Source organism: Oryzias latipes, chromosome 14 (genome assembly GCF_053564925.1).
Source record: "Oryzias latipes strain Hd-rR chromosome 14, Olatipes_Hd-rR_3.1".
Taxonomy (NCBI): Eukaryota; Metazoa; Chordata; class Actinopteri; order Beloniformes; family Adrianichthyidae; genus Oryzias; species Oryzias latipes.
Genome location: NC_136250.1, coordinates 7,894,601 through 7,908,514, shown reverse-complemented (window position 1 = coordinate 7,908,514; position 13,914 = coordinate 7,894,601). Strand labels below are relative to the sequence as shown.

The window sequence follows — 13,914 nt, the reverse complement described above, 5'->3', positions numbered from 1 at the left end:
CCACAGTTTGCCTCCCTGACTTTCTGGAGCTGTGTAGATGGGCTGTCAGTGTGGGCGGATTTGATTTGATGCTTCAGTGCTCTTCATTGATGTATCTGTGGTTCCTAGCGAAGCATTGCTGTCCCTCTCCAATGACAGCCTGAATGTGGAGCACATGTTGGATACATTTCTTGCAAAACGGAGCTTCGTTGAGTATTCCAATAGGACTGGGCAATATCCATCAAACTTAAACTTTTAGCATGGTGTTGTATGACATTGATGTCATCATTTTTTTTAATGATTTCAACAACAAAAAGAAAATTCAGGGTATGTTTGCTCTGTCAATGCACATTCTTAATGAAAACATGTTAAACCTTTTGACTTGATCGTTCAAAGATGCAGGAGTCAGAATGTGTCACTTTTGACAACACTGACACTCTCACTGACAAAAATACTTGCTTTTGAAGATAAAATGATCCATTTTGAAATACTGACTTGCTTTTGTGCAAATGACTATGCATTTTGAGAAAGTGACTCGCTTTTGCAGCTTATTTACCATGTTTTGCAGTTTGCACTAATTGTTTTAAGAAATAACATCCTTGATATCCTTAGCAGTGTTGCAAACGTCAATACTGTTTTGAGAAATGTACCAAAGCAACAGAGAAAGACTGTAAATTCATACTAATTTAAACTAAACACTGAAAAGTTGCCTTAATATGCTTGCGTCGTCATATTGAAGTGTCTGAACCATCTCCTTAAAAATGCACTAATTTAACTAAATGACTTTGAAGTATAATGATGCAACCGACATTTAGAGGTGAGATGGGCTACATATGTCTGTAGACAATTGTCTGTCTGGAAGAAGCCCCAGAATCTTAGTGATTGGATAATGATCTTCAAGACAGAGAGACCGATCTGATCTAACATCTGTGTAATGAGCGATTATTGAAAAGAGCCCGATCTCTCAGACTGCTCTCCTTCAAAAGCTGTCACCAAAACTTGTCCTTCGAACTAAAACTCTGAAAGGTTTAAAAGAGAGAAGCTTAGGGCGCTTCCTCAGGGAAAAATATTTCGTTCAAAATGGGCAATAGAGGGTTAAGAAATAAAACTTGTCGGCTTTGATATGTGAAGGACACATATAGGATTTTAAATTAAATAAAACTGTGAACATAGAAAAGTAAACATATGCAAACACATTATCTTTGATAAAAGCCATAGTTTGGTTCTGTAAATTTGAATCAAAGCTTAATTGTATGCATTCACTTGAGCCTGATTTCCATTTAAATTTGCACGTCTATAAATAGACAAGACAGACAGACAGACAGAGGCTTTATTGATCCATAGTGAATTTATATGGTGGTCTGTTGCTCAAACACTCATCAGATGATTTGCAAAATTAAACCAGAAATTAAATAATAAATAGGTTTAAAAAATTGTGTTAAAATATAAATGCTAAAATATACCAATTAACCCAATGAAAATAAGAAAAACATTAAAAAGGATAATAAAAAGTTGGCAATTTGCAAAAACTTTTGCTCACACCACAGATTATTAGGCATAATAATAAAAGTAGCAACAAATAGAAAAAAAACAATTTTCTAAATCTGAAGATTAGATTTGATCATTCAAAAAGGCAACAACAAACCAACCATATATATTTACAGTTTATTACATCACAAGTAGACAAAAAAAATACCAAAGAGAGAAAAGTAAGAAACAAAAACAAATTATATTTACAATGACATATTATTAAGTAAGGAAAAAAACTGTTTTATATTCATTATATATTGTTTTGATCTATACAAATAAAACTGTATTATTGAATAACAAATTCACATTAGCTTGTCTTCATTTAACGTACGATACCCAGAGAAGAAATTAAATACAATATTCTAAACATTTTTTATTACTTCAATGCATAATTGAGCCAGTTTCAATATTTTCTTTTTTAACCTCACATATTTAGGTTAAATTAGACAAGAGATGTATACATGTATTTATTTAAACATTTTCAGATTCCCATATCCTGTATATGCCTTTTTAAAACAAGAGTTTTTGTTTAGATTGATACAAACCTTACTCTCTGCTTTTGAGCAAAGACTAGCATTAAGGACTTGGATTACAGAATGGAAATCCCATCATTTTTATCAATAGGTCACAAGTCCATCCATAGATTCACAGACCTCCCTCTCTTTGGCAGCTTACTGCAGCTCATCCTGTGTGAACTGGAGCTGTTCTCAAGCAAATCTACCAAAAAAAAAAAAGATCTGGGTTTGTCATAAGACATTCTTGCAAAAAAAAAAGAGGTTAATTAGACCTAAACTTTAAACTTAAGCATGTTTATTATTATTTTCTTGCATATTTGAAATTTTGAAAGAATCTTTGTACTTTAAAAAGCAATGTACCAAAATTTGCTCAGATAGTCAATTTAAATGTGCATCCATCCATATCCTTCCGTTCATCCGGGTCGCGGGGGCAGCAGTCTAAGCAAATTTTCCCAGACTTCCCTCTCCCCAGCCACTTCCTCCAGCTCCTATGGGGGGAATTTAAATTTGATTGTTAAAATTGAACATTACAGAACAAACACATTTTTGCCTAAAAAATATGTGGCAGAAGCCAGAATTGTGGGCCAAGTGTGGTTAAGCTAATGCCTACATTACTTTAAGTCATAAAATGTTTTTTTTCCCTAACTTTTCTAACCATAAACGTTGTTTTTTTACATTATTATAATTATTAATAAATTATAATCCCTTTTAATCATTCACATTTTTAATTGTAATGTTTTATTTTTTTAGTGTGCTAGTAAATGTTTGAAAAGAGACTCCAAAAAAATACATTTACTAAAAATATAAAGGTCAGGCTTTTTATTTAACATCTTTTTACTGTTTAAAAAAACAGCAACAACATAAATCAGAAACCAATAGCTTGTAAGAAATGACGATGCCGATAAATGACTAAATGTGTTGTGGTTTGATATGTTCAGAAGACATTTCAAACCATTTTATTTTCTAAAAGAAATCTACAGAACAGCATTGAGGATGAGGGCCAAGATTATTGACGTCAAAACAATCAGTCCTTAATAAATATTCATTGTTCACATCTGCAGTTTATCAGACTGTATCCGAGAACTTTATTGACTGGAAACCTAATAAAAATTCCTCACTAGGCAGCCATTTGCATGAAACCCTACAGCAATCTGTGCGTCCCATTCTGCTCTATGTTTGGTCTTGAGACAATATAGCAAGCTTCCTGTATAACATTATGTCGGTTTGATTTACAATGCAAATCAGTGTGGAGTTCAAGGACTCCGTCTGACATCAAAAGCATGGATAAAGTGCTCGGTTCAGAGAGTGCTAAAGGTACGTTTGGCCCCCCCACACTCTCTTTTAATCACTACCTTTTTGTGAGATTCTTGAAATCAACAAAAGTAAGTGGCGTTTATCCCTGTTATTTTGCTCCGTCTTTGAGCTCCTCTAATGGTTGCAGGAATATCACTCTGGTGTGGATGCGAGGCTACATTATAAAAAAACATGGTTATTAGGTTTTAATCAGTTTTTTTTTTTAGTTTTATCAGTTGCTTTTCTCCAAATCTCTTAAGATAACTATGCTCACTGCTCACCCTGCAATATTTTTTGTAACCCTCCAGTCGCATTCATCTCCTTCCCGTAACTCTAGTGTTCCTGGTCAAAATTGACTAGTCTGTTTTAACTGCTCTTAAATGAGTATAAAAGCCTTTTTCATCAATGCATTTTGACTCAACATTCTTTCACAAGAACATTCTTTAATGTTCAACATTTTTAGCTGTGAACAGTCTCAAAATAGTGTTTCACATGAATGTAAAAAGGCTGCACGGTGGCGCTCTTGCCTCACAGCAAGAAGGCCCCTGGTTCAAGTACTGGCTGGGGGACCTGAACCAGAACATCAATGGGGGACATTTCTGTGTGGAGTTTGCATGTTCTCCCCGTGCATGCCTGGGTTTTCTCTGGGGACTCCGGCTTCCTCCCACCGTCCAAAAACATGCTTCATAGGTTAATTGGTCAACCTAAATTGTCCATAGGTGTGAGTGTGAGAGTGCATGGGCGTCTGATTGTAGACACTCTACCCTGCGACAGTCTGGCGAACTGTCCAGGGTGTCCCCTGCCTTTGCAAACAAGTGGCTGGGATAGGCTCCGGCAGCCCCGAAAGGGGAATAATTAGATTAGAAGATGAATGAATGTAAAAATTTAAAAACCAAAAGATAACTGCAACAAAAACACCAAATGGCACAGAAACTATATGACAAAATGATTTTTTTTTTCTTCCACTTTCGGCTTCTCCCATCAGGGGTCGCCACAGCGAACAAGTCGCATGGTAAATTTGGCAATGTTTTACGCCGGATGCCCTTCCTGACGCAACCTTCTCTAACCGGGCTTGGAACCGGCAGAGGTAGAGAAGGGAACAGGGAGCAGCCTGGAGTCGAACCCGGGTTTCACGGACGGAGGGCGCCGCAAACCAGCACGAGCTAAACTGGCTCATGACAAAATGATTTTTTTGTAAAGACCAAACTCAAAATATAATTGTCACTCATCATGGGGGACCTTGCAAACACATAGGCATCACATTTTCACCATCTTAGGCTTGTTTTGTTGTCCATAGTAGCACAGAGCTAATGGCACTGCCTTTTCTACCGATGTTCTTGAGGGGAGAGATAGTTTACACAACATACACTTGTCCCATCTGAGTGAAGACATGACGTGTTATTTAAGAGTGAGTGAGTGAGTGAGTGAGTGAGTGAGTGAGTGAGTGAGTGAGTGAGTGAGTGAGTGAGTGAGTGAGTGAGTGAGTGAGTGAGTGAGTGAGTGAGTGAGTGAGTGAGTGAGTGAGTGAGTGAGTGAGTGAGTGAGTGAGTGAGTGAGTGAGTGAGTGAGTGAGTGAGTGAGTGAGTGAGTGAGTAGCGAGTGAGTGAGCGTTTAAGTGTATAAAGTGGAGGATGTTTAAAACCTTCATTCAATTGGATGTAAAATACATTCATTTGTGTGTCATGAAAGTACAGTTTAGGACAGTGTTTTTCAACCTTTTTTGAGCCACGGCACACTTTAACCTTGCCAAAAATCCCGCGGCACACCAGCATCCAAAGAAAAAAAAAAAGCAGAAATTCATGGTCTTTATTGATCGTTTCAGACTGCATAAAGCAGCATAAAGAGATTCTTCAAACTCCTTCAACTAAAAGCTATTGGTTTCTTTAGTGGATCACCCAAAAAAAAGAAAATGTAGTTTTTTTAAAATATTTACTTTTTGAGAGTAACAACTAATGAGAACATGGAAACACTTTGAATTAAAATTGTTGGCTTACGCACAAAAGTCTTGAGGGTTTTGAGTATGGATTAGTGCTTAAAAATGTATTCATCCTGCTGATTTAGTGTACAAACTTATGTCTTTGCTCTGTCTGATAGATCTTATAATTATTTTAGAGGTTCAGAGAGAAAATATAAGATTACAAACGAGCAATTGGTGACACTGCAGGAATGTCCACTTCACCCGCCACATATGCTATCCTATTTGCACTCATCTCCATCACTGAGCCTACACATCCCCTGTTCCTATCCCCTGCTACTACAATGCATTATTTATTCACAGGGAACCCCATAAATCATTTCAATGTGACCAGAATGTGGTGAAAGGAGGGAAAAATGCCTCCATACATACGTGACATCTGGCCTGAAAGCATCACTGTTGAGTTAATGAATGCCGAAAATCACAAGAAGGCCATCATTAAAGCTCTGAGGCTTGTACTGTGCATACTGATGAAACCAGGCTGATACATCAGAGTACAGATGCGTTACATAGAGGGATGAATGAAGGAAGATGCTGAAATTCATGACATGTCATTGTTTTTATTGTTAGTACAACTTTAAACGTGAGGGAATAATGAGAATAAAAACAGAGACGATCTTTTCTCCTGCACTTTTAACTGGAAGGACAGCTTAAGTGGTGTTTTTGTTTTGAACGGATATCTGTTAACTTTAGTTTTCAAAATGTTTCATTTCAATATAAACACAGTGTGATGCAATAATCAAAAAGCTTTGACACTAAATTAGCCTTTAGAATACTTCACAATACACTTACCAGACGCACAGCAATGGTACGTCCCATTTTCACGATGTGCCTTAAGGTGGCTGTATGAGTCTCAGGTGAACTGAAGACATACCTGCGCTCATCTTATAATTCTCCTCTGTGCAATCCCAAATACCTGAAGCACTCACACAGTCAACTGCCACAGGGGTGAATATTGAGGCTTTAAGGAAATTGGTCCAGTGGTCCCTCTCTTCTACTTGTGTTGACATAATATTCTTTGTTCACATCTAAATTTGAAATGTCACTATTTGGTGTGTGTGTGTGTGTGTGTTTTTTTACTTAAAACTTGCTTGCATATATTTGAAGTTAAATTTACATCTGATCTGCAAAACAATTTGGACAACAGAGTTTCTTTAGAAGTTCAGGCTAGGTGATGTATTTGAGAAATCCCTCATTTCTCCCACTGAAGTAATGCTAGTCTCTGTTTGTTTTTGTTGTTTTCTTTGTTTGGACCTTGATCTTTTAGACCTTAATTATTGCTTAAATGTGATTTTTCTTTTTTCCTCCCAATCATGTATATCATGCACCTTAAATAACAAGTAAAAAATCTCAACATTAAAACCACTACTGCTCTTACACAAACATTTTACACACAAAAACAAACTGTTTACATTTTTGAGCCCACAAGTTCTCTACATCAGTATCTACATTTTGGCAGGTAAATCTTGCCAAACACAGTTTTCTGCAGTCTTTAAAGATACTTTTATTTATGTTTTTGTGTATTTTTGTTTAGGCTTGTAACAACCCTGGTGTAGAGGTCCAACAGTTAGTGAGGTAATGATTCATGTCAGGGCAGGACCATCCATTTGGTGCCACACACTCAAGAGTTTTTCTCTTCACGACTGCTGCATCCGTTTGGTTATAGATAGGTTGGCAGAGGCGAGATAATGTACAGCCCCTCTATTCACCTGTCTGAAAAGTTGTAGTTTTAAGTCACTGATTCATAAAACAGGCAAGCAGGTGAAATGCTCTTTAAACACACAAATATATCTACTTCTACAGTGGATATAGTCTTAAAACCTCCATAATGTTACTCTCAAACTCAGTTTCTCAGCCTGAAGCTACCTGCACCAATCCCACTTTATAATGTTTCTAAAATAGCCTTCTGTTTTAAATTATGTATGGTAAAAGGAAAAAAAAAAGATTGCAGCAGGACCAGTCTTTCCCCCTCACCAGCAGTTTTCTGCTCAACTGTCATGAAGGTTGTTAGAAGAACCCAAATGTGGCACGAATGGCAGACAGACTGATAAAGTATATTTAGTTCATGGAAAGATCTAAATATACTTTATTTAAATGAAAGTCAGGAGGCAGTTGTAGTACAACAGCAAGCTAAGAACCTGTAACAAGGTAAAAACTGTAAACTGATGCTTATAACCCTTTAAAGCATTCAAAAGAAGACACAGGATGGTTCTGAAATAAAATCATCCAAAGGAAATTTACGAATTAAAAGGTTTTCATTTGGTCACAGTTTTGCTTTATTATGTCAAAGTTTATTAAGTTAATAAGTAAAATAATATATATAAAGTGAAAGCTCAATTTGGATTTTTCCTTTAGGTTTCATGGCATCACATGAAGACTTCTTTATTCTAAATTAAAAGTCACAGCTTTATTATTTATACATTTAATAATAAATGTTTTCGAGACATATTGCAGCAACAGGTTTTTCTTTCCAGTAATATAACAGTGACTTTTATCAGAAATGACAACTTTCTGTGAGTTTGACCCTTTAGGTTTTATCAGAAAGGATCTGCTAACTGTTATGTACTTCTCAAAGATTCTGCTCTCAAATCACATCCTGTTTTATTTGTGCTATGCAAAGTTACTACTAAAAGAAATGCAAAGAAAAAACTACTTTTAGCCAAACCCTTAATTTTCACCAAAGCATACTTATTTTATATATACTTTCAAACAAAATAACATGTGACTTGTTTGCAAACCATTTGCAGGGTATGTTTGTTTGTTAGATGAATAGAAATTGCAGCAGCCCAAAAGAAATCAAACAAGAAAATTATTACATTTCATATTGCAAGTGAATTACAGTATATTCAGACATACAAAAGAGCTCTAGATGTTTGTTGCTAAAAGCATGAGATGAGGAAAGATTTTTGTCTTTACTGGTACCAAAAGACCTGCTCCAATCATGTTTTGATGTATCTTTAAAGCATGGTATTTTGATGATGTTTGTCTTTTTAAGCCTAAGTTTAAAAAAAACTGTTTTAAAAAACAAGTTAAAAAGAGCAAAAACACAATTTTCATGAAAGTGGGTCGTGAAAGCAGATGCTGTAAAAATAAAAAAAATGAAAAATGTAAACAATGTGTACTGTGAACAACTGGAGGAGACAGCAAGGTAGAAAATGAAAAAGAAGAGAGATATTTAAAGAAGTTTGGCAAAAAACTTATCCTATTTTTTTTTCTAGTGACAATAAGATCCCTTAAGTTCATTTAAGTTTTACAGTCATACACTTTACCCAGCAGTCCATTCTCTAAGTGAGCCCACTCTACTACAGCGGTTCTGCTGCTGGAGACAATAAAGTGTATGCTTCCTTGCTTTTATGTCCTCTTATGATTTTATGATCATTACTGTTTCATTAGTGTGGCTGAAAATGCCAATTAGTTCCCAACATACTGCTTTCCTGAGATGGTCTTCACCCACAGAGGCAACGCTTGATGTTAGTGGTCATTTCGTCTTTCAGTAAAATGGTTCCATTAAAATCAGAGGCCATAGCTCAGTAGTGCAGTAAGAACTGCCATTACAATTGTTTATGTGCTTTTAAACAGGACACTGTGCTTTATATGCTGTAATATCTGACCTTTTAAAAAAGGCATCTGATGTTACTTAAGAAATATATTGCTTTAAGAATCAACCTCCCTACTCAAAGAGTTTAAAGCAAAGATATTGAACTCATGATTTCAAGAAGATCATGTTTGTCACTAGATTGAAAGGCCATTTATTGCCCCTTTTTCCCCGACTTGCAGAAATGCTCCTGTCCAACTGGGAGCAATATTTTTGTTTTCTTTCCTTCTCACAACCCTCATCAATCAAGCAGCATCTCATGGATCGTCATGTAGACGCATTTCAGCTGCAGACTGAACAGCAGAGTTGAGATGTGAGCCATTCTTCAAGCAGATTTTTTGATAATGACTTTTTTTACCACCTCAGCACTTTGTCTGCTGACTGGTAAGACACAACATTTGACTTCATCTTGTTTTACCACAAAACAGTGATATAGTGGTTATCATAGGTGCTTCACACCCAAAAAAAATAAAGAAAGAAATAAGACAGTTTCTGGTTTAAATTCTGGCTGTTGTCTTTTGCAATTTGCATGTTCCCCAGCAACAGCTGCTTCTTTCATTAATGTTAACACAATCATGTTAGGTTAATTAGTGGTTCTAAGCCAGCTTTGGTCCAATGGAAACTACAACAGGCTGCATCATTTGTGCTTCCAGAACATGATTTCTACAGCAGACAATGAGTTGCAGATATAGATAAAATATACAAATTGAACACACTTGTTATAACCAGGCTTTCAAACAATACTCAGCTGGAACTGTAGCTCATATTTAGTTTAGTTTTTTTTTTCAATTTGAGGTATTTGTCAACTGGTAATTTTCAGCAAAGAATCATGATTGCATTCAAGATCCCACTCTGACAATCTTTTCAACTGTTTTAAATACGTTTCCAGGGGTCTTTTGACTATGATTGGGATGTTTTTAAACAAAAATCAAACAACCTTTATCCTTTTCTAGGTTATAGTTTCTGCAGAGCAGCAGTAGTTCTCTCGAAATTTGCCCCTGAGTTGTGGGAGGGACCGTAGGCGCAGAGTAAACCCACCCCACTACCATATTTTTACGCGCTCTCCCGCTATCTTACACCCACTCACATCCCCGACCTGTAGAACAATGTACATGGATCTAATCGTCTACAAGCTGAGGCATCAAAATGGAGCGGGGCAGCAAGCTTTTAGCTTACTGATTATAGGTCACAGCTACAGCCATTTTTAAACAGCATTTCTTCAACTGCCCCTGATTCACAAAAATTTGAATAAAAAAATACTCAAAAATGCAACTTTGAGTATACCTTTATGTGTGTCCTCCATCATAAAAAAAGTCCAAAAGCACACATTAAAAACAATAGAAACATATTTTTCTTCAGAGTGGGTCTTTAACACATTTTCCAGTATCAAACTGTTGTGGGTTAAGTGCTAATGTAGAAAGAGTCGTTGGATAATTGCCACTAAAAAATGGCAGTGAGGAGAAATCAAAATTCTACCTGTACTTTAGGATTTCACCGCCTCAACAGATTTACTTTCAATGAACTTTACTTCTAGTAATTGAAAACATGGTGAATAGGCTCTCCGTGTGTGCAAGCCATTTATCAAAATGGAGACAAGACTCAGATCAATGATGGGAACATTTGGGAAATGGAGTGAACTATTACTTCACAGGCGTCAATGTGAAAATTGATTCTTGTGATGCCAGTCACTGCTAGTTTTTAAAGTGATTTTTATTTTCTATTTCTTTTATGCTGTCAGTAGGTGTGGAAAGGTGTGTGCGCTGCTGCGTGGAAGAGACGGAGACGGTAACTTAACTGCTGAAAACTGTCAGTGTGAACTCTTCTCCACTTCCTCACTTCTCCACAGCTCTGCCAAGAGCTGGGCCTTGGCCTCATCTGTAACCCAGAACACCTGGAGTGTGGCCACAAACGCACCCGTGGCTGCTTGCACAACATCCACCCTGACCTCAAAATTCCACTCTTAAGCAACCATCAGCAGGCTGAGAGAAGCAGGGTTGCTGTGATAATAGTAGGTCTTCAGATGTCACACCTGCAGGTTGGCTGCAGGCGAATCAATGAGGCATACAGCTCTTTTCGTCCCTCTGTGTCTCCCTTCAACCTGTGTTTTTGCTCATCTTTTAGCTCTGTATGTGTTTGTCCTCCTATTTTTCACTAGTTCTTTGTTGAACTATTTTATCACTTCTCACACACCTCATAACATTTTTGGATAGAACAGCAAGGGAACGTTTATTTTAATTCAGAAGGCTCTTCACTCGTTTGCTGATATCCTGGGATGAAATGAATGGAATTGAGCAACAGCCAATCTTTAGAAGAACGGCCATCAATTAGCTGGAACTGAGGTAGCTTGAACCAATAAGACAAAACCGATTTTCCACAAATAAAATCTAAGGTTAATGAAACATTTCCAACAAAGTCTTTATAAAGAAAATAAAGGACAAATGTGGGATTCTTAATTGAAAATTTTAAATACTACAAATTATTTACTTAACTGAGCAACACATGTTTGTTTTTGTGGTTTTCTGGGCTGTTGGTAAAAGTGATAAATACAAGATTTTTTGATGTTTTAACTTTTAAGATAAATTAAAAGCTCTTATTGTTTGGTTTGTTTTTTACTAGTTAGTTGGATAAATGACAAAAATGTGCATCTTCTTCAATAAGTACATTCTAAGATGGAAAGAACATTAGAGGACAACAGGACTATCTATGTGTAATATAACAGAAATAAGGAAGACATTCGAAAGGGCTTTCATGAAGGCTGCTGAGGATGGGATGAAAGTTCTTGAACAGCACCGTTGATAGGATTTTCTAAATTCAAGCAAACCATTTTAAATTGTTAGCTCAGTTACATACAGTTAGTGCAGTTTGGAAAAATATTTTCCATTGAACAACTAGATTGTCTAACAAAATAGTTTTCAACTGTCCTTGAGAAGTAAACATTTTGATTTGACAGAGTGAACTCCTCTGTCACGCCCAAACACACTTCACTGTCATCCTGCTCTCACATACGTATGCTGCACAACTCCATTGTACTTCTCTGCCAGTCCAGACTTCCTCATCCAAACCACAGCTTCTCTCTCTATATGCTGTAATAGATTTTCTCCTGATCTACAAAGACACTCTGCACCTCTTTAGGAGCTTCTCTCTTCTTCTCCAAAGCAAATAATGCATCTGCTGTGGTTCTCTTCTTTGGTACTGCTCACAAATGTCCACACAATTCTACTACTCTTTTCCATAACTTTGTTGCTTGACACATCAGCTTTATTCTTCTGCAGTTTGCACAGCTCTGTACATCTCCCTTGTTGTTAAAAATGGCCATCAGTACATTTAGTCAAAACTTCATGCCCTTATGGGTGGATACGAACTGTCGGAAGGCGAAAGATAGACAATGGGGGGGACACCGCGGGTGACAGGTTGTAGTGAACACTTATACAACACGTAAGGGTAAGTAAGGGGGGAGTAGGAGAGACACAGGAACGTCGTATGGATTTTTCTTTTTTTTAACCCTGCTCTATTTTCTGCAAACTGTACAAGGAGCCCATGAGTGCGGCCTTTTAGTACCCCATAGTGAAGAAGTAGAGATAAATGGGTCAAAGTAAAAACAGCAGAAACGTAAAATAATAAACACCATCTTTGTATGTTCTTACCTCAAGTTTTACCACACGCCACAGCTCACCTGCTGCGCATCCTTGCTGCCATGCATTAGCATTCAAACTCAAACCATAAGCATAATCTTCTGTCAAAACAACTTTCACAGACAAACACTTTTGACCACAGGTTCTCTTGTCTGTGTTTTAAAAAGTACTCGTAAAATTCAAAGATAACCCACACAGAACAAGAAAAAAAAAGTTCGACATTTTGAAAGACAACACTGAGTACATCTGACAACTTTGGTGCTTGTGTTTTTATGACCTGGAGATCAAGAGAGAATCAAAGTGAACAAAATGTCCCAGTCAACATGTGTTTTGAGCGTCTCAAGACAAATAAAATGTGAAGGGTGGGTGAGGAGATGTCATGAAGTGGCTTTGACAGAGTAAGCAAGAAAACATCAGTACTAAGACTAGAGGAGGTTAAAAATGTGATGAAAGATAATAAGTGGAGGAGAAGTGTTAAGAGCCACAGGGTTTGTCTCCAAATTTCACTCAGTTTGTGTTGCTGTTGAGCACAGCCAGGCTCAAGGTTTGCATACCTCCCACTGGCACAAATTGTTCGACTAAATGCAGTTTGGACACTTTTTAATTCAACAGCCTCTAGTTTTGTCTATTCTTTCCCTGATTGTAGCTGCTGCTTCTTTTTGATCCTTGATGTAATGATTTACTTAAATCTAGTGTCGGCATCCTGAGAAGGAAAAGAGCGGCAGTTGAACCAGGAGTAAACAAAGCCTGAGATTATTTTGCTAATTTATGTCTGCAAATGTTTCTTATTCCTTTTAATGCAAAACTAAATCCCCCATAATTCATTGGATTAATAAACTCAAATGAATTATTTCTTTAGAGGAAACAACTCTTTCACCTTTGATAAAAATAAACACAAGTTAAAACTAATTAGAATCCTTTAGCATGTGAAATCTGCTGCTTTTGTTTGATTACAGTTCTGTTTTCTTGGTTCAGATCAAGTTCAGTGTTCTGGTTTTGTGTGTTGCCACTGGCTATGTCCAAATTCCCTCACTATCCTTCCTACTAAAAAACGGTAAGGATGGGACTATTTAGTGCCCTGGATTTTAAAATCAATTTGGACCCCATGCTCACTACCTTTTCTTTTTTTAAATGAAAAAATATGATGTAATCGATTTCCCCGAAGTAAAAACGTATAAAGTAGGAGCATTTTACAAAGACTATTTATAACTAATCCACCTTGTTCTACTCAATTCAATTCAATTTTATTTATATAGCCCAAATTCACAACAGTCGTCGTTCTAAAGATGAAAGGTTGTATGATTTCTAAAAAATAAATTAAAATACATTTATTCATGTAAAAAATTGTTCAAACGTGGTCTATATTTTCCAATAGTGAGCATTGATGCACACTGG

General features: G+C 36.7%; 1 protein-coding gene across 2 annotated transcripts in view; it reads right to left on the bottom strand.

Moving 5' to 3' along the window:
• The window catches only part of kctd16b (potassium channel tetramerization domain containing 16b), a 95,788-nt gene that overhangs the window by 35,753 nt on the left and 46,121 nt on the right, over positions 1–13,914 (bottom strand). Inside the window, exon 2 of one of the 2 annotated variants that reach the window (XM_078931017.1) lies at positions 1,292–2,512. The exons of the other annotated variant lie outside the window; for it this stretch is intronic. Coding sequence (XP_078787143.1) covers positions 2,463–2,512 — 50 coding nt within the window. The 3' untranslated portion in view covers positions 1,292–2,462. Of the gene's footprint in view, positions 1–1,291; positions 2,513–13,914 lie in introns of those variants that run through there. 2 annotated transcript variants of the gene reach the window in all.